General features: G+C 39.0%; 1 protein-coding gene across 1 annotated transcript; it reads left to right on the forward strand.

Annotated features, from left to right (window-relative positions):
* Positions 1-1,297: 1,297 nt before the first annotated feature.
* LOC104070560 (chromosome unknown open reading frame, human C16orf45) lies at positions 1,298-25,536 on the forward strand (the record flags this gene model as incomplete). The annotated part of the gene is made up of 5 exons (XM_009572166.1): positions 1,298-1,421; positions 18,876-18,949; positions 22,208-22,322; positions 23,986-24,068; positions 25,328-25,536. Coding segments are annotated over 5 exons (509 nt in total), but the record flags the coding sequence as incomplete, so codon positions are not given.
* Between the last annotated feature and the right edge of the window lie 364 nt (positions 25,537-25,900).

The following is a 25,900-nucleotide window of genomic DNA, read 5'->3' on the forward strand; positions in this document are numbered from 1 at the left end:
AAAAAAAGATTTTATATATTTTTATATAGAAAGAAAATATATTTTCTTTGTATCCTATAGAATTTCTTTACTTTGCTTCCAATTTGGGAGAACAGGTCTTTGTGAACTCATGCAGGGACTGTGTTTGTTGAGATTTTGTAATTTCATTCCTACTCCCAAGTTTCTGTCAGAAATTCTTCTCAGCTGTTTGTGCTTAGTCTGTCATGAGGGACTTCAGAATTCGTCTCCTCTTAATCAATAGAACAGCTTTTTTTCTGATGCTTTTTGTCTCCTGTTTTCTGCATAATCATGCTGAGTACATTTTGACCTCTCCATTTTCCTTTTTTAAATCAATACAGTTGAAACAGGCTTTCAGGAATATGTCTCCATTTGGGTGCCAAAACATGCAGGCACTCTATTTTTTAATCTCTAAGTTCTTGTTCAAAATGAAGGCCAAGAGTGGTGAACCCTTGGAATAAGCTTTTCCAGAGGCCAAGTTGCTCCTTCCCAAATCCACCTTCTATAAATTGGTGCTTTCTACCTTCAGTGAACACAGTTCATAGCCCTTTTTCTCTCTGGATTACAGAGAGAAAGACATCAATTATAGAGAAATAATCATAGAAGGACCCTGGACTTCTGTCCGTCGGCAGTTCCCCTTCCGTCCGTCGGCAGTTCCACTTTTACCAGTTGCCAAGTAGTTACTACAAAGTGCTGTTTGTCTCCTCAACTGATTGCAATGCCCTAGTGAGAAACACTCGGCCCCTTGAAGGATTAGGCCCTACATCATTTCTAATCATGTTCTTGGCTCCTCTCTAGCGGGTTTGGGCTTTAGCTGTTAGTCAAGCTGAGATGGTGGAATGGCATGAAGAGTTATGAGAATTAAAGATGGGAAACCTTCATCAGTTTACATTGCCTGCACTTGCACCAAGATAGGACTCTTCAGAGTTGCAAGTAATTGCTTTGAGTGAGTTTTGTAGCAGTCTATGGCTGTTCCTTCAAAGTTTGTAGTGATATCAGTTAAAGAACAGTAGCTGTAGTTATCTACTGGGTTGGGATTCCTTAGAGGTATGATAGATTATGACTAACAAAATGAATGTCACTTTGGCTTAGGGATTCTTTTACTTCAAAATGGTTACATTGAAAGTAATAAGCAAAACAATAGAGAAACCAGTCAACATAGGATTCAGTTAGAATATTCTTTACTACTTGCATTAATTACCCCATAGTCAGATAGCTCTGTGATTAAATTTACGTTCCTAAAAAACCCCATTAAGACAGTTTGAGTAGCTTAATTCATTTCCTCTGCTTTCATACACAGATCAACTTGACATCATTTCAATGGCTGAAACAACAATGATGCCTGAGGAAATTGAGCTTGAGATGGCAAAGATCCAGAGACTTCGGGAAGTCTTAGTCAGAAGAGAATCAGAACTCAGGTTTATGTAAGTATCAATACTTCTGGGAAAACACTATGCAAAATTAATCAAAATAGGAAAGAATGCTATTTAGAAGACTTTTATCTGCTTGACATTTTAAAAGGAAGAAAGATAAAGAGCATCCCAGTTAGGTGACTGCTTGCAAAATGCCATTGGGAAATGATTTTTGTAGTTGCAAAGGAAATTACCTTTTTTACTCAGCACCTTTTTTATTCAGCATGATTTGCAGAAGACATAAAAGGGATCTATTACTTACAAAGGGAAACTTTAGCAAAGTACGTGTCTACAGAGCATATTTTTATACCTGACTTCAATCCTTTGTGGGAAGAATATTTGTCTCAAGAAAATACCAACAGGTAGGGGATTTGGAGCTTCCGCAGTCTAACCTAATTCAAGCTTTATTCCTCACTTCATTAGTGGTCTTAGACAGTTCATGTCACAAGAGAGCACACTCTGTTCTGGACTAATAGCAGCCAAGACTTGACATTTGTTAAATGGAAGCCATTAAGTTATGAACAGAAAACACATTTTGATATGTCAAATTAAATAGCAATACTCCAAGAGAGATTTTCAAAACTGCCAAAAGGGTCAGGCACAGGAGCTTCACTGAAGGTTAACGAATATTAATCCAGTTCTAATGATGAAGTCAATAGGGTTTATATTCCTAAATCACTCAATTTAGAAGACCAGGACTTATTAATAAGGAGCATATTACTTTGAAGTCCCATCTCTCTGTGAGTACCTGAGGTCAGAAACTAACGCCTTTGCTGACAGGCCAAGAACCTCAGTAGATCTAAAACCTGCTTAACCCAAACCCTTGGTATTAATGAAGCTATAGTAGCCTGAAAAAACTCACTTGCTCTCTTCTCCCTTTAAAGTAAAAAGATAGGACTGGTACTTTAACCCTTACACCTGGAGGTTAATTTCAGTGCCCTGACTTGCACTGCCAGGAGTTGAAAGCCTCACCCTCAAACAGCACAGATATCTGTCTTTGAGTATTATCCCAGAAGACTTCAGCCCAGAATCACTGCTTAGACACCTTTGGAAATGAGGACTGGTAATAGTGACACTTTAATAATGCTGTAGTGGTACAAATAAAGTAAACAGGAAAGGTTTTGTCACACCTGCTCCTGGTAGTCAAGTTAACTACTTGGTTATTGGCTTGTACATAAATTTAATCTGGAAGAAGCGTCATCATTGAACCCTGTACTTCTCTTGACGTTTTCTATATCAAACAAAGCACTGAAGTAAACTGTCCCAGTGAATGAGAGCCATGGCGGACATCTGCTTGTCATCGTTTTGCACGTTCTTCACTTGTTCTGTTTGTTGTTGTATCCAGCCTGTTCTTTTCATTTTCTCCATGGTCACACTCAGCACACTTTTTTACTCTGTATTGCCTAGCAGGTGTTTGAGTAAGGAATTTAACACAGAGGAGCTTGCTTATTGAAAAGGGAATATAACTAACATTCATACTGTGCAACAGTACTCTTCCTGCATTAGATATCGTCCAAACGCGCTCTGCCTAGAGCTACCCAAGAGCACTCCCGAGCCGTTCACTGGCTGAGTGAGGAAAGCTCTTCTGAGCATCGAAGTCTCCACTAGGTTTGGCCCTAGGTATTAACAAAGCAGGCAGATGACAGAGGCCAGACATGGCCCCACTTTTTTGTCTTAGTTTTAAGTCATGGAAAGCGAAGCTTGTTGCTGCTGGTACTGTCTTCAGCAAGAGGGACTGAGATCTGTGCCACTGCCGCAGACCCTCTCATTCCTTCAGCAGCAGCAGGCCAAGATGACCGCTTTTCCAGGGATATTCACACAGCTTTCTAGCCCAACTGCTCCCTTCTCTGTGGCATGATATCCTGATACTGCTTATTAATCCTTGAGGCAGTTAAATTCAGTTTGTTAATACCACCGAATAAAATGGTGAGATAGTATCTGTCTCTGCACTGGGACTTTACTTGCGAACCAAGACTGCACTGATTGTGATTTTTCAAGCCCCGTGTAGGCTTCCCATCTTTCTAAGCGCATTTACAACAGGCAAGTTCTTCATACTGGCTCATCAACTGTGAAAGAAAAAGCAGCCTCTCTCACTCACGAAGGCCTCCATAATTAGAACATGCTTCTCTTAATAGCTTTTAGGAGTCAAAAAAATTGTCTATTTGACTTTATCTCATTTTTAAAAATGTTTTTACATTTTATTCCTGACAAGTGAGAAGCATGTTGCTAGTGATGCACAAGTAATATAGCAGCACCTGTTCTTTACTGCCTTTCATTCTGGATAGTTTACACTGAGAGAGGGGCTCGGTTGCATTTGTCTTCAATGACAAATGTCTTTTAATGACCTTTTGCTGAGATTAACAGCACAACTCACAGTTACCTTAGTGGTCCAAGTTCTGTATCTGTTTAACTAAGCAAATTACATAAACTATAATTCATAGACGTATTTTGGAAGACTTTATATGTGGCCATATTTGATTTTTTTCAGTTGTTTCCTGAAGTAATGCATTGCCAGTGTCCCAAGATCAGAAGTCTGTATGTAGGTCATGGATTTTAGTAATTGCTTTCTTCTGACAGGACTAGATTCCCCTATGAATGACCTATACAACCAACGGCATGAAACTGAGCCACCTCAGACAGGTTTAAGGCAGACTCGACTTTGAACATGTGGCTGCTAACTAGGAGTACTACACCTACGCTCAGACCACTGAGTTCAAGACCAGCTTTAATGAGAACCAGATCTCTTTAGTTCTTGCACCTGCTTTAGCTTTTTGTTCAATTATAACAAAAGGATAAAACATACATATCGTAATGGAGAAAATGTGTGGTATGTTTGTATTCTTCTTTTTTCTCCTCATGCTGTTAGCAACAGAGTAACTTTTAACTTGAGTTAAATTGGGCTTTTTAAAGTTCTTATAAAACCATGAACACGATGAAATAATTCCGTATCACTTACACATCCAGCGACAGCTTAAATCTCTAGCTAAGTTTTTAAAAGTAATGGTTCATTCTTCTCACTGTCTCTCTGTATGACTGATTATTTTTTATTCACATGTAGCCAGATCCTAAAGTTAGGACAAAGTACATTGTAGCTGTGCTTTAAAAAAAAAAAAAAAAAAAAAAAAAGGAAAGCTTGTGCTCTGAGTGTATCACCATCCCTAATGGTGGCTGTGGCTCCCTCCTCTTAGAGGCCTACAGCCTGTCAGCTTTACTTAGACACACCAGCAACTACTATAACTCTTCACAGCACAGACACTATATTTTAACAACATTCACGTTCAAGAATACAAACTCAAGAACAAAACACTACAAGCTAGACCTGTTGCTGATGGAAATCAGAGCGAGCTCTTCCCGTCGGAGTGATGCAGGTTTAATCCATGGAAGGAACTTGCTCTAAGAATGCTAATTGAAATTACTGTTTTCCTTGAAGATGCACAAAGAAGATCGAGATGGGTTGATAATAAAACTCACCGTTACTGATGTTTGAAACAGCTCTGCAACAACAGATGTTGTCTTTAACTGTTATGTCAACATTTTGCCCAAACAAATGCAGTAGCCATAAAATACGGACATTTGGCAGAGAACTGCTCGAGGTTAGCATATGAGCCAGTACAAAGACAAACAAACAAACAAACAAACAAAAACAAAAAGCAAACCCAGCTAAAAAAAACCCCTACCAAGGTCTGGATGCTCAGCAGACCTAGAGTTGGTTTGCATTTTTCAAACTTCTGTGCATGAACCAGTAAAAACTTTTCCTGCTAAAAAAATGTCTCTCTTCAAGTGACATGAACTCTACATGAGGGAGTCGTTAGTAAAACATACAGACAGCTTTCCTTGCTTTGAAAGTTAAGGCACTGAGGCGCTATTTTTACCATAGTAATACTCTGAGGTCCATATTCCCTCTCCCCACTGAACAAAGTATCACCAATGACTAATGAAGTCTGTAGGACAACAAAAGGGATAAAATGAAATACGCCGCTCCTATGTCACTACACAAATGTTACATTACGGTACTCACAGTTGGTAGCACTTCAGTATCTAAATAAAATCTTTACTGAACAGCTCATCATCGCTAAAAGCTTTAGAAGAGTCACCCTGTAAGGGTGAAAGAAAGAGTGGGATGGTGAAGAAATAACAGCCAGATACTTAATCATTATTATTTCAAAGCAGGTCCTAAAGTAGTTGAGAATAAGGCAGTGGGATTAAACTAAAAAATGAAAAGATTTAATAGTATAAGACTTAAAAAGTGGTACAGAGTAGTGTTCAAAAACCATACAAAACTGTATGTGGTTTGTTTTCCCATACATACCCAAGCAGGCTCTGTCTCATCTGTTAGCCTGTGTCTATCAAACATACTATGAGTTCCACAGACTTAGATTTTCAGTTTTCAAAATTAAAGTGAGGAAAATTTCAATTATATTTGAACAAATTTCACATACATTTCTGTGATTAAGTATTGAGTTAAAACATCAAAGCTTGCTTTTTCAGTTTATGAATTTCCTCCCATCTCTTTGCAACAGTCGCACTGTGAATAAGCGAGTTGCTTTGTTCTGTACTGGATATTAAAATTACTCACGATCTTTGCTCTGGGCCATCGACAGAAAGGTTAAACTCCTCAGGAAGAAATTTTCCACCTTTAGAAAGAGATTTGGACACTCAGTCAGCAACAGTAATTCACACGATACTGAAGCCAGTCACCAGATAAGAGACCTCACCTGCCTGCAGGTTTATGATTCTGGTTAAAGAAGGGAAAGGGCAGCAAAAATTCCGTTAATAAGGGGCACACTTTATTTTTAAAGTTTGGAGGGAGTCCTTCATAGGAGCCCTCCCACTGCAGAGCCGCGCAAGGCAGTGCTAACTGCTTGCCCGCACAGGTGAAATGAGCTCTGCAGCCACATGAGACAAAATGGCTGCCATTCTGTGGCAGGTCGCAGCTCAACCACCCAATACAAAATGGCTGCCTTGTCTGTGGGGCCACTGCAGCAACCCTTCCCCTTACACCCACCTTCCTCTTGCAACAGCTTGGAGGAATTTTTTTCCTTCCTCACAAACTCTGTGCACTCCCCTTATTGTCTGCTGGGCTATGTGGCATAGAGGGCTGTGGGCTGCCAGCTAAGGCCCTCAAAAAAAAATGTTTTTCTAGCAACCACCTCCAATGCCCCTGGCTCCGGTGGGAGGGAATGGAGCACTGGCGAGTTCGTCCCAGGAGGCCTTCGTGAAAACTGGGGGATATTTGGATGCAGAGCTGTTAAATGCATGTGTCCTCCACCTGTCCTTCAATAGAAACACTTACTGCTCAGATTACCCCAAGTACAGCACCCAAGAAGGCCACATACCCTTGTCTAAACCTGAACTCAGTGCAGTTTACGGGTCACAGCTCTGCAAATTAAACTGTCTGGCAGACATCTACTGACAGCTTCCAGAAATTCCATAATTCCATAATTCCATAAGTCAGGTATGTACTAATATCCATCAAAATTATTTTAAAATTCAGAAGGTATCTTTAAGAAGGTGTGGCAATTCGTCCGCATCTCTATACCAGGCCCACAAATCATGTACTGTCCACAGCCACACAGAGCAGTACATACTGGTTTTTAGTGACAGACCAATAATTTACTGTTGAAGGGGAATACCTGTGTTTGCTCTTAGACAAATATAGATATTTCTGTAGTCTGCCTATCACTGTGTTAAAGAAAAACTTCCCCAAAATACAGAAAAAGTGAACATTCAGTGAGAACAGTGGAAACATGATTTACCCTGTTTAAAAATGAAACACCACAAATTTTTAAGTGAAGACCACAAATATCTGTACAGTTTCAATATATGTGATTTTTCTCTCTTTTTGTACTGCTTTGTAGTCCTTTGTACACTCTTTTGTCTCTGCCTTGCAGATGGAAGTGGAAATTCCTTACTGGTATACTAAACATAATGTGAGACCTCATTTCAGTAATTAAAACTAAACACAAAGATACATTTAAACAGTGTAACTTTGTGGAACTCTGAAGTGAGGCAAAAACATACAGTACAAGAAACAGGAAAGAAACAGGAAACTCCAGATGACATCTCTGATTTTCAGATTTGTGAGGCTTCTTTATTGCAAAACACAGCTTTTTAATTCTGCTGAGTGAAGCTCAATAAAATTAGATGTTTGACAGCATGCTCTTAGCCTGTCCCCTGAAATTTTTGATCTGAAAAGCAAGGGAAGCAGCTGAACTCTTTTATCTATTTAACAGATTACATGCTATATACCAAAGTGAAATAGTTCATCTTGTAGTGTATACTTTAAAAGAGGCCAGCTTTCTGATAATTTTTGTTTTTCTTTTTATCAATACAAAGAAATAAAGAAAGCAAAATCAGCTGAAGCAATCGATTAACAGGTCATGATGTTTCTCAGACCTTGATGCAAATTGCAAGTCAGATATTAGCCTTTGTAAGCCTTTGCTTTGCTCCATGCTATTATTTCCTCCTTTAAAAAGAAAAGGAGGGCAGCTGAAGACAGCTGTACTCTTCATATCCAGGAAGTCCGTACTATTTCCAGCTGAATACTTGATATGAAGAATTACCTAAAGTTTACATGGAATCAATTTTCAGATTATAAAATCTGATTCAGATTATAAAAGCCTTCCTCAATTAGGTAATGCCACAATTTACATTGTGCATTTTAGCTCAGGCAACCATAGTCATTGCCTCTCCTATGAAGAAGGGCTGAGAGAGTTGGGGTTGTTCAGCCTGGAGAAGAGAAGGCTTCGGGGAGACCTTATTGCGGCCTTTCAGTACTTAAAGGGAACTTGTAAGAAAGATGGCAGCAAACTTTTTAGCAGGGCCTGTTGCGACAGGACAAGGGGGAATGGTTTTAAACTAAAAGAGGGTAGATTTAGACTAGCTATAAGGAAGACATTTTTTACAATGAGGGTGGTGAAACACTGGCACAGGTTGCCCAGAGAGGTGGTAGATTCCCCATCCCTGGAAACATTCAAGGTCAGGTTGGACGGGGCTCTGAGCAACCTGATCTGGTTGAAGATGTCCCTGCCCACAGCAGGCGGGTTGGACTAGATGACCTTTAAAGGTCCCTTCCAACCCAAACTATTCTATGATTCTATGATTCTATATTGTGAAATTTCATAAAATCATGCCAGGAGCTGTTGTGACCATCTCTAGCCAGCCCAGGAAATGAAAATATAGCTTAAAGCCATCATATGCTATCTCCAGCTCTTCTGGGTTTATTTTCAGAAAAGCTGAGGACTCAGCACGTATTGATATGAAGGAGACAATATGTACGGAAAAGCATCAGTTTATAGCTAGCCAGCATTCCCCCTCATTCGCTTCTCAGGCTTCTCTCAGCTCATTTCTTAAAATGTTTTCTATAAAAAGAGTTTTGGGTCAAACTGTAAATTTTCAATCTGGCTTTGCTGTTAAGGAAAGCAAACATACCACTTCAGAACATGCACACTCTCTCTCCCTTTCTAATTCTTCTGTCCCACTTCTTTTTTTTCTTTCCTGGTGAGATAACATACCCAAAAAGCCAAGGGAGCTGCTCAGGCAGCATGCTCTTCGTTGCACATTTAATGTGTTACTGCTATGGATACTTGTGTGTGGCTTCAGAAGCAGTTTAGGATTCATATCACTGGGGGGCATGGAAGTTTACCGTGCTGAAAGACACAATTGTAAAAATGGATAATGCATGTGTTAGCTCAGCTTAGCTGACGGAGGAGACAGTCAGCAAAACCTCAGACCTCTATATGATATAGGAACAGATCAAAACTGAACCTCAAAATCATTTGTAGTGCAAAATTCATGCATTTTAAAATGTATTAGCATATTCTGACCCAGTAAATATTAATAGTGTAGGTGAGATCTTATCACCCACAGTTACTCCCTATGCCTGTGAATAGAAAAGGTATGGAGTTCTTATAAAATAGCTTTCACTGTCATCATGAAACATGCTCCTTGGGAAATCTGCCAGTGCCTGATACTGCTGGCTTTCCAGATGGAAAGCAAAACTTCAAGCCAGCTATATTGGATGACCTTGAACTAAAACTGTGGAAGTTGCTTCCACCTGTGATAACTGTCTTGGGAGTGGTTATTTCTGCCATGTGGGTGATACTAAATGGCAATTTTTTAATGTATAGGGAATATAAGATATTAAATAGTAAGCCCAATAAGGTTGCTTTAGGCAATTATTGAAAACAGTTTTACTTACCTTGTGAAACTTGTTTTATCTGTAAAAATATTATAAATATAACAGAGTATTGCTTAATGTCTGTGTGGTTATTACATTGCTAAACTAATACTGTGAAAAAGCCAAATTCACCTCCACATTGACTTAGCAAAATTAAAATTGGTCATTGTCTTTGTACGCTCTCACTACACATTATTAGATGACTCCCTCTTCTCCAGAGTGCTCATAATATCTACATCATCCAAATTCTCCATAGATCCATTCAGGTTTTTAGACCATTTTACACTATTATGTTTGCTTACTTGTAATCCCAGGAACAATTACCTTTTATGTAGATAGGTTTGCTGCAGCTTGACTTTGCCCTGGTAATAAACTCATACTAGCAGTCCCACAGCTTCATTAGCTGTCCAGAGTACATAATTAATCCCTGTTTTGGGTTTTTTTTCTTGCTTCCAATCAGGCTTGCTTTTTCTTTACTTGCCTTTTTAACCTTTATCCTTTTCCCGCTTTGCAAAAAAACCCATAAATCTCTCTTTTGCTGTTGTGACATTGATGTACCCATTGCTAGTAGTAGTAGAGGTGGGATAGTCAGTAATAGTCATTCTATAGGGTATTGAACATAATGGTAGAATCTCAAATTTAGGGCAAATTCATCATGGAGAAAAATTTATTCATTGTAAGGACAATAACACATCAACAGAGGTCAGATAGGATTCTCACCTTTATGTCTTTCGCAGTATGCAGAGCACATTGGTATTTTAAAGTACAAAAAGGTATGTCTGCTGATTGCCTGACTTTATGCAACGTATGCAAAGTGAAGCAACATCAAGCTACACAAGAACTGCAGAAGTGAGAGGTTAATTCCTTTGGTGATGATAACCTTCAATAAACCAACTTAGAAATCCTATGTTTTAATTTAGAATGAGTACAGTAAATCTAGTAGGCTCACACAAAGTGGGAACATGAAACAAACAGTCTCTCATTACTGGCTAAACTGGAAAAGTAATACTGTACTACAAAGCCTGTTCACATGGAGTGTTTCCATTCTGAAGTGAGAAAAGGCAGCAATGATTGCTGTCTTTGTATGAACAAAGTTCATTTCAAATTTTAATTACTTTTTCAACCAAATACTTTATCTCTGTTTCTAGTGACTCACTAATGTAGCATCAGCTGTGACTTCTCAGTGGCTTAATGCCATGTGTGGCAGCAGTGACACACACTGAGCATCACCCTGGGTAAGGGTGAGAGGGAGGGAGAGCGTAAAGAGATAAACAAGCTGTCAAAGATGTGAATAGCGGTGGTAACTCACTGATTTTATATTGCTAAGCAGGTGTTCTGACTTTTGCTTTCTTGGCTAGTTTTGATTCTCTCTCTGCTACTTTTTGTCTTTGTACAGTATATTATCTGTTTTCTCTCTGCTAAGGTTAAGCATGGAATTCTCTTAGGACTGTTTACTTACATGTACAGCATCTAGTACTTTTCTCTGAGTTTAGCACCTAGCTATTACTATAGTGCAAAGTAACACCAACAAAACCAGATTTTTTTTCATGAGTTGTTGTTGTCAGTGTTTTCTGATAAGATCTGTCTTTTCATGGAAAGGAGTAATAAATCCTTTTTCTTCACAGTTCTATAATCTTAACAATACAACTCACTGTGAATTCCTTCCTTTTTTTTCCTGATTGTATCTTAATCTAGGAACATAGGATGCACTTTGGGATGCTGTAGAGAAGGAGGCAGTTGTATTATGCTATATATTTTTCAATAAATATACATGTCAGGTTGTCGACTTCATAAGATAAGGTACCATTAAGGAAAACACCAAGCTCAGCTTTATGAGGGATACCATGGCTGTACCATTAGGAAAAACACCAAGCCCAGCTTTATGAGGGATACCATGGCTGTACCATTAGGGAAAATACCAAGCCCAGCTTTATGAGGGATGCCATGGCTGTCCCATTGATACAGCCTGGTGTGGCACACACTCTTCTGCAAGATAGGATTAATTTGTGGCTGTGACTGTTTAATCTTTCCCATCCAAGCACATTGCAATGGTGTCTCACCTGCAAATACCAGAGTCCTTGAGGAAATAACCAGGAAACTGTAAACTAGGAAATGGTGCAACCTGGTTACTATAATGAAAGTTGTCAGATACTCAAAGCCTGAGGCTTCTGAGATCAGGGACAGCATTTCTAGGGGACTGCTGTGGATCTGGGAGCCTCAAGGATGTCAGCGTGCCCACTGTAGAACTGGGAACTCCTGGAAGGCCCAGCTCTGGTGAGGGTCTCCCAGCTCTTCAGACGGGAGCCTGGAAGCCTCAGGAACATGAGTTCAGGACAGAATTGCAAAGTTCCAGACTGTGCACTTTAAGCTGAAAGTATAAATACAAATCAGCTCTCAAAGAGGAAAGAAAAATACCTTTGTTCAGTTTGATGTCTCTGCAGAGCCGTCTCCTCTGCCCGGTTTGACAGCAAACAATCAATCCCAGAGGAAAATATAACCTTACACTTTCAACTGTGTGGCAGTAAAAATGCTACATTAAAATGCTCAGAAAGGAAAAGCATTTTTTTAGTGATCTGTAGTGATAAACATATCATTAGCAACATATTTAATGAATTGTAGACTTAGTACCTGTTAGTCAAGATGTTTGTGTCTTAAAAAAAAAATGTAAGAGGAGGAATTTTCATTATTATCTCTGTTGGACAGCTATTTAATAGAAAATTTTCTTTAAATAGCATTTTCTACATGGAATATATGTTGTGGTTGTCACAAACTGCTGTTAATAGAAGAGGGAGCAGGTCTGGGTATCTTTAATCTTTTGACTTAGTCATTTTTAGGTCAGTAATTTAGCACTGTATTTCCAAATGTAACCTTTAATCCCAAACTGTTTTTGATTTCCCAGTTCTTAGCTACCTGTGGTCTGGTTTGCATGAGTGGATGGTAGAATGAATTGTCTCCTATGAGACCATGTATCCAAGATAATATATTCATAATACATCATGCATGTATAGTACTCACAGTTATTGTGGCCCACCCTTTTGCACAGTTGATCTTCCTATAGGCAAGGATGCTCTGTAATAACATGTAACTCTTGACCTGTGGTATTTCAGTGGTCTCTCTCACTTGCCTTCTGCTATAAATAGGAGAGTATAGATCAGTGATGAATTCAACAGTGAATTGAAGCTTTTACATGCAGTCTTCTGTATGCTACTGCAATGGGGTTAGATACTTCTGAATTTAAATCTAACTTCTCTATTGTATGTGTTTAGAAAAATTAACTTAGTCAGTTTTTGCCATGTAGAGAAGTATTCCCCTCCACAGTGGGACATTTCCAGGAAAGCTCCTCTTGTTACTATTGAAGTTGACAGTAAAATTTCGTAACTGGCAGAGGAGATGGCCAAGCTCAAGAGAATTTAACAATGTCAGTGAGAATGAAATACAGACAGCTTCTTTAGACACTTTTCTGAATTTCTGTGAAATGTGCCTTAAATATGACCTCCAGGGACTGAGATTTTCAAATCCTGCCATCTTCAATTGTCTGAAACGACAGCTGAATTACAACATTACTTTGCAACTTGTGGTCCAGTGCTTCTACCCACTGTTCCTCCAACAGAGAGCACTTTTAACAAGAAAAGATAGACACACTTATTTTAATAGTTGAGGTTAATCATAGGACTTTTGATTTGTAACCTGACCTGCCAAGCAGGCTGGTCAGCAATCTGTTATCTTAATTGCCAGCTCTGTGTCTTCCAGCCTGAGCAGCACCAGGTGCTGAGCTAAATAACAAGGTGATAAACACACACCATAATGACTCAGACAACGTGTGCTATATTCATTAAACATTTCCTGTGATTTCACAGATTTATAATTAGAAGCTTTAAGAAACTGAGATGAGTTGACAGGGACAAAATGGAGTCAAAAGTAGAAGAGGGGCATACATAAACTTCTTGTTTTCTTCTATTCACAGAATACTTTCATCATTCCAGATTCCCCAAAGGCAGTCTCCACTGATGTCCCTCCTCCCCACCTCAATCCTTATTTTAACAAATCTGCAGCTTGACAACACATTAACATCTCTGTCTGTAGCAATTCTTTTTTATTTCTACACAGCTTTTTACTTCAACCACCCAGATTTCTTCATCACTACTGGCTGCTCTTGGTTAGTGTTCAGCATGTTCATTGGTGACAGCACCAAAGAGATGATCTTCTTATCCCTGTATTGAAACCTTGTCCAGATACATGTAATCATGTCAACTCATGACTTAGCATGATATCTGATTCTTAGGCCATCTAGACTGGCATTATCAAAGTCTTGAGAAACTCTAACAATTACAAGCATTTTACTTCTGCAACAGGAATATATTAAAACAGAACTAAAAATAACCTAAGTGCCTGCAAACCCTCTTGGCAGAGAGGGAAGGAAACCAAAAAAACCACTCTACATTCATTTTTAACTTCAAGCACTTTAATAACAGAAGACAAAAGAATCTCAGACCTCCTCTTATAGACATGCTAGAGGGAGCACAGATCTATTTCTAGCTTTGAAAGTCATTCAGCAAAGGCAGCAGCTCTCTAGACACGCTGAACTGCTCTGCTTGTCCAGAAATCAAAGAAAAAGATATTTGCTGCTTATGTAGCTGTTATTAATAATTCTTACTCTCAAATCTTAAGCATTTGAAAAGCTTGTTGGCCATCTCTTTTTCTTTGGCTGACCGTTAAGGTGAGCGTTTAGTGATTTTCCTATTGCCCTTTACTATCATTTTTGCTTTTTTTCCATCCATGGCTCTAGATGGTACTAGGTCTTACACTAGGGAATTTGGTTTTCTTCCTCAGCTGAAAAGATGACAGAAAAATTTAGCTGTTATGGAATAATTTCTAATGAAACAAAACAAACCACTTCTCTGTCCAGTACAGAACGTTTCTTTTTTAAGTCCTGCGTGCCATTATCTTCCACAGCCTCTGAGACCTGCCAGGGCACAGCTGAATGGGAGGTCTCCTCTCTATTTCCTTGTCCTGCTCCCCCTCAGTCCAGATGGTGCACGGCAGAGGTGACTCATGCTCTCACCTCACTTGTGGATTTTATGGGAATGACAGTGCTTAGAGCATTCTTCTCCTCGTAACTGGACCACAGAAACACGTATTGGGGCTGAGTCACTGGGCCAGATTACTGCAGACTGTTCCGACCCACTTATTTTCCTGTCATTTTGTGACATGTTTAGAAAATCTTTTGCTCATGCTGTTTATTCATTATGAGCTATTTTACCTTTTTTTGGGCAAACATAAAAACCTGCTTTTAGGTTTTCATGATATAGCTTGAAATACCAAGAGAGAAAAGAATAATACATGCTTATGTGATATCTCCAAGCATACAGAGGGTTTCTTGCAATAAGCCATCAAGAAACAGAAAAGCAGAATTGCAGACAGTGTGTCAGGAATACGTGAAAGCACACCAAGGATTCATCCCTAATTCAATACTATTGCAATTACTCCAGGAATGGATTTGGGCTGTTAATAAGAGAAATGTTTTATCGTGTTCATAACTCACGTGTTTAAGATAGCTGGGCAGACATTTAAAACTTGGCTCTGGGGGAAAAACTGGCATATTGTAACTGCTGTTTGCTTTACTGATGTTTTTTCTACAATATCAAAAATGATTTCACAGGGATTGGAAAGAATGTACTATCTATTCTAGAGAACAGAGAATCCAGCAAAGGTTGTTTGTATATTGCAAATTTTATGCAAATGTCTCAAGCAGCTTTGCAGATAAACCAGCCTGAAGGGTGTCATTTCAGTACCCTGTGCCATGCTGTATCCATAGGGAAAAAGCCATTGCATTCTGCACAGACCAACCACCTGACTGTGCTCCTCTCCTTTGAGAAAAGCACCAGGTACACAGGGAGCATAACAGTGCTCTTAAATAAGCTGGACAGTAGTCTGTGTAACTTCTCCTCTTGTCTGTCTTGCACTCTGATAGATTTGACTTATAATATAGGAAAGAAAGTGCTGCAGAATTAGGCTCAGCGTGTTCTCCAGCTTCTCTGTAGAAGGTTAGGGGACACAAAGGAGTTTTGTTTTCTTTACTCTGCAGATTCCTGCTCTCTTTAAAATTCCCAAAAGCTCTTTTTACTTCCTAAAGAGGTCTGCCAGTAATACAAATATGCTTTCAGTCAAACCCTGCTGACTATCCAGCTTTCAGATGAGAAATCCACTGGGATTTGATTTTTTTTTAGAAGCAGCATTAACTTCTCCTGGGCCTCCTGTAACATCCAAGAACCAGAACATAAGGGGGAAAAGAGAAAAAGATTCATAGTACCAGTACAGATTGAATGGCCTTCCAAGAGCTTTCTTTCCCGAGTTCCTCCTCTTCCCTTTTCTTTGAGGGCAACAAGGTACTTTTGCCCAGGACAGCAATTGTAGTCCTACATTCAGTATTATTTGCTAGCAGATGTGTTATGTGCTTTATAGTTACAAGCAACTACACCTCCTGCTTTCATTAAGTCAGATGGAAGAAGCCTTCACATGATTTTTATGAATATGTCCCATAGCCCTCCTTTAGTCATTTAACCATATCTCTTTTTTTTTTTCTTCCCCCTAATCAGCACCATGGAGTGGATGAAACACAAAGGCTGTTTGACACAGATGGGAGGAAAGATGTTCCATGTGCTTAAGGGGATTGGTACAGATGGTGGGTTTAGTCATCAAAATGCACTAGCCTACAGAGCTGGGCCTCCGGAGAGGTCATCTGGCTTATGACTTTTGGAATTCAGATTGTCACAGAGCTGTTACAGCCCTTAAGTGCTTGGCCACGTACTTACTTCTTTCCTGGGAGTTACAAGGCAGGAACAAAATTTAAGTCTCAGGAAAAAGAGATGCTAAGAATATATATGGAGAGTGCTAGCTATATGCTCTGCAGTCAGATTGAAAAAGAGCCAAAATAATGGGAGGAATTGCAACTACAGTTGCAAAATGAGGCCAGTACCTTTGCCACAAATTGAGCACAGGGACTACTGAACATCGATGGTCTTGCTTGCTTGGAACATACTGCCAATGATATTTTAAATTTTTGCAAATCCTGAGAGAAGAGCAGTGACATTAGCTTTTGGGAGTTCCTTGAGGAGGGCAGGGAGCCAAACTGATACAGTGAAATATTTTAGTTAGTATCTTTCAGATCTTCCCAGAATGAAGCCCAGTCTACCTGATACAGGAAAAAGAATATCCTCTCTCTGTATGTCATGGAGCTCTCTTTTGTAGAACCTCACTGGTCTCCTCCCTAGTTGAGGTTCTGGCCGCTAGATATCATTTGCATACAGCAGTTCAATACTGAACATTTCTCGCCAAGAAACTGTCATCTTTGTTAACCATAGTAATTTTCCTCAAATATATTAACACTCATTATATATTAATATAACACCCAAACTGCATGAACATTGAATGGATAAGAAGCTGTGAGGCTTGCTTACATCCCAGCACATTTTGAATATTGATTCTCCTGAGGGGATAGTGTTTAAGATTGTTAATTGATAAAAGTAATTTCAGTACCATTTAGCATGATGGATCTCAAGAGTAAAACAGGCTTTGCTTGTGATCAGCATGAATAATATGGGGAGCCCAAGAAAGAATAATCATCAGTATAAATGTCTCTGCCTCCAAGTGTCCTGAACACATGCAGCAGTGAACCATGGACTAGCCCTGAGGCTAGCATGCTGATCTTCCCAATAAAAGTAAGTCTTACAGGACAGATGTATGGTGGGAGAGCAGATCCCCAGCAGAGGTGACAGTGGCACCTAAACAAGGAAAAGAGGTCAGCAATAAAGATTATTATCAGAGGTATTTCACTGTCGTATTTTGGGAAGAAAGAAGTAAAAAGGCAGCAGGAACAGCTGTCATAGCACAATGAAAGTAGCAGAACAGACAAGATGGAGTTAACCAAAGCAGCAAATAATAAAAGGATCAACATGTTTTAATAATATGAGCAAAGCAGCTGAAGGACAGCTCCCTGTGGAGACCTGCGTTCCATGCAGAGGCAGCAGGGAGAATAAAAGCTCTTGGGTTGTGATTAAAATCTTATTTGTGCCAGAAACACCTACTTCTTCCATTCCTCACTTAATTTAATAATTTGACTGCATTATCCTTTGTGCTTTTGCTCTCACATACACACACACACACACACACACTCTCTAATCTCTTGGGTTTCCTCTCTTGAAATACCACTGTGACAACCCATGTTCCGATAGCACTTCAGCTACCTTCAGGTGCTTAAGCAACAGACAATCCACTCTTCAGACACAGGATTATGAAACAAGGAGATCTGTGGGCAAGGATAGTGTTGGTGACATCTGAGTTGAAGAATGTACAGTTAATCACAAGGGCTGTTTTTTATATTCTTCAGGGCGTGATTTCAAAATGGAAGCCCCTGATGCAGCCCTCAGAACCAACACCTGAGCCTTGGCTGCCAATATGGCTGAGACAGTAAAATACAACATTTGCCAGGAAGCTAATGCTGAAGTTTGCTAGCTTCCAGGGGAATAATTCAGTATAGCAGCTCTCAGGATAGGTATCAGTTTCAATAAGAACTGAAGGTGCAGTTTCTGCTGATGTTACAGATTTTTTTTTTAGCTGTCTTCTGTGTCTTAACATTAATGGACTTTCTGCACACATCAAGGATTTGAAGCACTCACATCAACCATGGAAGACGTTCACCCAAGGCACAAAACCTCAAAATAGTTAGATGCCAAATTATGACAGATCTTTGGTATCAGGGCTAAGTTATTAGTAAGGTCACAAAGAAAGTTGGTAGTGGAATATAAACTTTGTCTTGGCTGTGCCACATAATGTATCAGCTTCTGCTGCCCCTTTCCAGGTTCCCTGTTATTCTCATCCTTACTCTTTTCCCTAGTGAAAACTGTTGCTGCAGTATGTGCAATATGGCACGCCTGTCTCTTTCATGACTTTGAATGACTGTTCCAAAATGTTCGGTGACATTCAAGAAAGCAAAAGGCATCTGAAATAATCTGCAGTGACAGATATGACCTACACACAAATTAGATCCCAGTAAGACAAGTAATCAAGGGCTCGACAGGCATTTAGTATTAAATACCTTTTGCTGTTAAAATTTGTGAATGAACAGTATCAGTTCATTCTGCTATTCCAAGGTTAAACCTCTGCATTTCAAGCTGATGCATAGGTCCCAGGCAAGGGACAGTACCATATATTCAGATGAGATCTGGCTGATCCCATCAACACAGGATGGAGTTTGCATGTCTCTGACTATGCTTTTTCTGTTTCTGCAGGATGGATGACATCCAGCTGTGCAAAGACATTATGAACCTTAAGAAAGAGCTGCAGAGTTTGGTAGCAATCCCAGGTAATGGCTGTCTCCAACCCAATATTAGGATAATGCTTGGGTGATGCACAGGTAGGGTGGTGTCAGGAACACACCTCTGCCCCTAACAATCAGAAATCTACCCCCAAGGCTGAGTTTCATATCTTTTTCCTCTAGTCTTTATTTTTTCTTCACTTTTTCCTTCCCATCTTTTATCTGCTGGCCTCTAAATTTCTTTCCATGCTGTATTTCACTGTTCCCTTGACAGCAGCTCTGCAAATATCACTCAAACAAGGTGCACGTTCCTTAAATCTTGCACTCTTTTGGCAATCTCAAGGGAACCAAGTGGCATGGAGATTGTCAGGTAGAAAAGACAGAGTGCTGAGATACCCGAGATAAAAGGGAGAAAGGAGAGGGATTTATAACCATCACTGTGAACGTGATTGATTTTTTCCTAGATACACCAATTCATTGTCACACCTGTAGTTAAGTCTACGTTCTAGAATAAAGTAAATTCTAGAATAAAGTAAAATGGGTTTCTATAAAAAGCAAGGGGCAAAAGTCTGCTTTCTCTTTTGCCTTAATTCTCTGCAAATTCACTGCTCTAAGGAGCGACAGAGTGGTGGGCAGTTTTGCAGTCCTTAACTCCAAACTCCGGCTAAAATCAATGAGGAATTTTGCTTCACTACAGCTTTGCTGTTTTAGATCATCCACAACAGCCCTACTCTGTTCAAGAAAAAAGTACAGACTGCAGTGGGCCATTTACACTAGATATTGTTGCATGGCCTCTAGCACTCTTCAGAAATAATTTGCTGCTCCCTAACTATTAAGGACAAGTTTTGACTCTCCTTTGGTTATTCTTATTTCGCTCCCCCCCCCCCCCATTTCTTTTAAGTTTTGACTCTCCTTTGGTTATTCTTATTTCCCCCCCCCCCCCCCGCATTTTATTGTGCAACTTTAACTTTCTCCCCAGAAAGGAGAGAGAAGGTCACTCATGAAATAGGAAACAGGTCTACTCTGAGGCCACACGTTCTTAATTGTATAAGAACTTTTCCACTTTTCTCTGCACCCAACAAAAGTGGATTCATAGTCTTTCTTATTTTTCTTTCTTTATACCTCTTAGTTACTTACAGGTCACATTTTTAATTTCTAGTAACACTGTTGGTACGTTACTGGTTTAAATGGTATTGGAAAGGATTATGAATCCTAGAAAATAATCTATGAATGATTCCCCTTGCCTCACCTCTTCTAGACTGCAGCTTTCCTACCCTTACTTTTAACTTAGTTAGGGTTGATCAGTTTTCTTTTTTTTTGTGGGCTTTTTTTTTTTCTTTTTTAAAAACATTTAGAAACTATTTTCCAGTCACAAAGTCTTAAGCAGAGATCCACAGACAGCAGTTTCTACTTAGCACTTTGCAAATCTCAGCAAACTTAAGAATTAAGTATGCGCAGTTCCAGCAGCACCACCTTTTGACAGACTCGCAACAAGAATACTTTTGTCTCAACGAAGACAAAGAAGCTGCTGGCATTCACACAGAACTAAGTGGTTACACAGCTTGTGCCTAACCTAGAAAAATACTTTCCAGAAATGGGTTCATTCATAACATCTTTATCATAATTTTCCTGTTGGTATACAGATTTTTAGAGATACCTGCTCTTTAGTTTCAGTAGACATGGTTTAGCCAATTTCAGTAGACATGAGATCAGTCTTATAGTACATAGAGTATGCAATACTTTGCCACAATTCAGGATGCATATATTTGGCAGGCAGTTTCCTGAAGGATATCATGGGAGAGCACATCTGAATCTGGGAAAAGGATACATTGAAATGAAGTAGAAAGTAACTTTTACCTTCAGTAGTGAGAGGAGGAGATCCCTTGCTCCATAGACATAAGAGGCAAAGCAAGAAAAAACATTTCTAAGCATTCTCTTTTTTTCTCTGCTGCAAATTCAGCATTAATCACAGGAATTCTCCATAGGTAACAATGTAGAGGTCTTGAAATCTTCATAGCAGTCAGTAAGCACCTTCCTTTATCATTTCTAAAAGATAACACACTGAAAATACATCACAGACAGAGCAGCCTTATGTTATATTACAAATTCTTTCCCCTGCTACTGGCAGACCATAATTTAAAATTCTCCAAGGAGCATGACTTTCTAAGATTGAGACTTACAGAATTTCATTGTCTTAAAAATATATTCAGGGTACTTTTATGTCACTTACTAAGGAACGGATTTATTGCAGGAATTCCCAGCAATAAGTGTCCTGAAGTCTATGATCCAAAATTAAGCTGTATCAATTATTTTCAAATGTCTGATTTATTTAGCTGTTAAAAATATCTTGTAAGTTCAATCAGCAGACATAACATAGCTCAGATGCATCAGACTGCAGGTAGCTTGCATTTCTTCCCACAACTCTTACTGTACTTAATTTTATGATTCTCTAAATGCAGTTCTACTGCTCAAAACCAAAATTCTTGATTTAATACAAAGTGTTTTCTCAGCTAATCAAAATTTTCAGCTTCTTGAGGAAATACATAGGCTGGGATTTGCCTCTGGCTTTCTCATCTCTGCTCCACTTGCTAAGTTTGAAGATTTCTGTCTTAACTACATTTGCTTTATAACCTTAACTACAGCTCTGTAATCCCTAATATTCATGAGGTTTAGTTTGTGACAGGCACATCTTTCATGTCACAAAAAATGTTGTTTATAGACAACCTAGTCATTACAGACTGGCCAATTAACAAGGACATATAGTAATTACTCAGATTTTTGAAGCACAGGGAAAATAAACACTTTCATTTATTTTTCCACATTTTACAGTTTATGCTTTTTGTGTGGATTTGCAGCTCACCTGCTTTACCAGAGTAGAAAAAAGTGTTGTAGTCAACAGCCAAAGCTGTCATGAAATGCAGAGAAATGGTTCCTTTTGGTGTGGTCTCATTTCTCCTGAGGTTAAAGGGAGTTTGTACCATGGATTTTAATGAAGCATCCTGGACTGTTTTCTTACCAAAGCTCTTTAAAAAATTCAAAGCAGTGTCTTGCAGAGTAATTTAATATTAAAAGTAGGCTTGGCAAGCCCCACAGTCTACAGACGATTAAGCTGATCAGACATAACAGCAGCAAGTGGAAGAGAGAAAAGAGGCAGTGACCAGAACTTGCTGGGGTTTTGAGGACTCAGGTCTAAAGAACCATTGGCTTCAATCAACAATTCATTCTTAGACATCTGCGATGTCCATTCCCCCCACCCCTCGGCCCTAGAATCTAAAGTAATAGTCTCTTTTCTCTGTTTTTGACCAGAAAAAGAAAAAACAAAGATGGAGAAACAAAGAGAGGATGAACTGATTCAGAAGATCCATAGACTGGTACAAAAAAGAGATTTTCTTGTAGATGATGCAGAGGTGGAGAGATTACGGTAAGAACTAAAAGCAGCTGAACTTCCTAGTGAGATTTCACAAGTCTAATACTACACTGGAGTGATTGACAAAATTTACATCGACATTAATAGGAGAGAATTGGTCCTTTAAAACAACTTACCAAGTTAAAAGCCTCCTCCCAGTTCCATAGGAAAAACATTAAAACTAGATTACTGCACTTCTGTGGCTTTTTATCCCATTAATGATTCAGTCATCTCATGACTACAGCGGGCTTTGGTCTCTTACTTTCCTACCAGAAAGTGTCTGGGCACTTACCATTAAAAAGAGAAGGATTTGTGCTGCTACCAGAGGATCCTCTTGGCATGAGAAGTAGACATGAAATGGAATTCTACCAGGGGCAAATTTGTAGACATCTAAAACCTGCCTTTTTCTTTTTTTTCTTTTTTAAACAAATTATTAATGTCGTCAGGCTTTATTATTACTATTCTCACCCTGCCATAGCAAAAAAAAAAGAGAATGCAAGCACTATCACAGGTCTACACAACCTAAAGCATAAGCAAGTCTCAGAATGGTTTCATCTCGGTATCTTAGCCCAAAGTTGCTGAGAAACCTGTGGTCTTCCTTAAAAGTTCATTTCCAGCTGTTGCACTGAGATCCCAACACTCTACAAATAATCAGAGTTTTGCTATTACTTCCCCTGTCTCTTTCAACAGTAAACATTCAAGGCTCATCAATCCATTTATCCTAACTGACAATATCTCTTCCAACACATTTAAATTCTAAGCAAGCAAAGGACAGGAGAGAAAAAAGCTTGCCAGAGTCCTACAGCTGATCAAAGAGAGCTGGCCAAAGTCAACAGCTGACAAGAAGCCTGAGCTAGTAATGTAATCCAGGGCTCTCAACTGCTGGTTCGATGTGCAAATTCCAAAAACCTCATCAGCAGCCAGACAATACAGAAGCCTAATTGTAGGCTGCTGAAAATGTACTGCTATGCACTATGCAGATGTGAACACATTAGTGTCAATTCACATTTGCAGTAAAACCTGAGGCTTTTCTTTAAAACTCTTGATAATAAAAACTGCTTTTCCTCTAAACTGAGATATTCAGTGTGCTCATTTTTAATGTTTAAGTAACAAAATAGCAAAGAAGCTAACATGGAAATATCATTAATAGATACAATCAAGGTTAGCAACACAATCTTTTTATTTTGGGCCTAATGCTGTCATCTTCAGGCAAAGAGAAATATACTTGGTTTTGGTAAACACTAACAGCAGAAGACCATGAGATCCAGTCTTTTGTCTAAGCAGGCCTTTAAAAATAAGCAGTACAATCACACCAATATGTATCCTCTCTTTTACTTTGTAGAGGAAGCATTGTGAAGCACTTGTGAGGCCAACTTAAAGTAGGCGATACATTATGGTTTAAATCCACTGACTAGGGAATATAATGAATCCAACACTATCAGAGACCAGTAAAGAACCTTGAGGGAAAATTCTCTCTGAATTCTACAAGAAGTTTGTTACAGTTTTCATTTCGGCAAATATTTTGCTCTTTAATAAGCAGCAAAATTAAGTGTTTTTAAAAAAGAACAAACAAGTTAATTGTTTACTAGTGATTTGATCCTAGCTACTCTAGCTTTAACTGTCCCATTTACAGAGAAAACATTATTTCTGTAACATTTATTTTCTTTTTTTCCACCAGAGAGAAAGAAGAAGACAAAGAGATGGCTGAATTCCTTCGCACCAAGTTAAAACCTTTAGACAAAGCAACACAATCTCCTACCAGTGAGTTCCTAAACATTAAAAAAAAATAAGAACAATAGGAAAAACTCTAAAGACAATTGGATAAGAGCATTTTCAGAGGTCATGCTGGGCCAGCCTCTGCCAAAAGCTAGGTTAATCTAGCTAGATCATCCTGAAAAAAGATAGTGTGTCAGCAATTGCTGGCCACTTAGAATTCAGATGCCCAATTACCGCTTAAAACTGAATCCAAGTCATCTATGGCCATTTTAAAATTGCTTTGTATGTTTTAAATATGCAAAGTATATTTGAATACACATTGCCACAACCTGCTTTTATAAGCAGCTAAGTTTATTTTTGCCAATCATTTTCCCATCTGGTTCTGCAAAAATAACTGGGAAAAAACCTCTTAAGATATATACTAGGATATCAGAAGCAAAGTTTGCCTGTTTTACTGCAGACAAGATGGAAACTAGAGAAAAGACTGCAAACTTGCACAGCTGCCCCAAATTTCTTACTTCTTACCAGCATAAATAGGCTTTTTGATCACCTCAACCCAAATCACTTATGGACAGAACTGCAAACACACTAATTTCTCAGAAACTAAGCAGATTAAAAGCTTCCAAGGGATCACATAGCTGCAGCTTTCAAACAAAACAGTCACAACATGAGCTGTAAAAGTTAACAGATTGATTTTGATCCGTCTCAAATTGAGCTCTTAGGCAGGGAGATAGTCAAGCGAAAGTGGTGCCCTTCTTAGAAAGTGAATTTGGTCCACCAGCTGAAGAGGTTTGTATCCAAACACACTGCCATTTTGCACAAATCAAGATCTTCCTAAAGAGTTTCCAGAAGGATGTGGAATGACTGTGAAGTTCAAGTACAAGGTTAATAGAGACATTTTAAGGTGCATCACTAATTATTTATATCTTTTTAGTCACAGGGAGCATGATTTATCTCCCTTGTTAGTTTACTTCATGTCATTGCTTTTAAATGCAATGTTAGAGATAAGATTCTTTTCACCCTGAAAAATCAAAACCTACCTTTATCTTGTTCTCCTAATTACAACATCCAAGTTGATGAGAGAATCAATTTGAGCACTATTTTTGTTCTTCAACTCCTTAGTTTCAACCCGCATACCAGCTTGGTTACTACCAAAGTGTTAGATGTATTGTTCAAACAAGAGTTAAAAAATTAGGGGGCAGGGGGAGAAGGGCAGGAAAGGCTTGCATTCTTTAAGCCAGAAGTCAGAAGAAATAGTTTGACCAGCTCTTGGTTTTAATGGTGTCCTCTTTTGAACATTGCAGGCAGCCCAGCAGAAAAGAAGGCAGAACCTCCTCCAAGCAAGCCCACCATTGCCAAAGCAGGATTGGCTATTATTAAAGATTGTTGTGGGGCCACACAATGCAGCATCATGTAGCTCTGGGCTCTCTACCATGTTTGTCTTTTCAGATGTTTTCATTGAATGAAACTGTAGGGTGAGGGGAACTAACAGCATCCTGCTAACGAAATCAAGAGCAACTGGTACAACAATAATATATGAAATGTACAATGGCAGGTTCTTCACTGTTGCATGGATCACTCAACACGCATGCCTAAAACCAAAAGAAATCTATATAGTGGCTGTCCAGTGACCATAAAAGATCTGTAGTAGAGTCAACAAAAACACCCCAGTGATAAAAGTGAATGAAAACAGGGTATGTTTCATCCAGTAAGGTGTAAAACCGCAATTTTAGTAGGCCATCACTTTAAGAATTTGTTGTACGCTTTGTACGCTTTTCCCCCTTGATAAACAGCACTCAAAAATGGCTGACAAATCCTATTTTGGCTACTTCTCAAAACAAAAGCCACAAGTACCAATGCTGTATATAGCACAACTG

Source organism: Fulmarus glacialis, unplaced genomic scaffold, assembly GCF_000690835.1.
Source record: "Fulmarus glacialis isolate BGI_N327 unplaced genomic scaffold, ASM69083v1 scaffold24652, whole genome shotgun sequence".
Lineage (NCBI taxonomy): Eukaryota > Metazoa > Chordata > Aves > Procellariiformes > Procellariidae > Fulmarus > Fulmarus glacialis.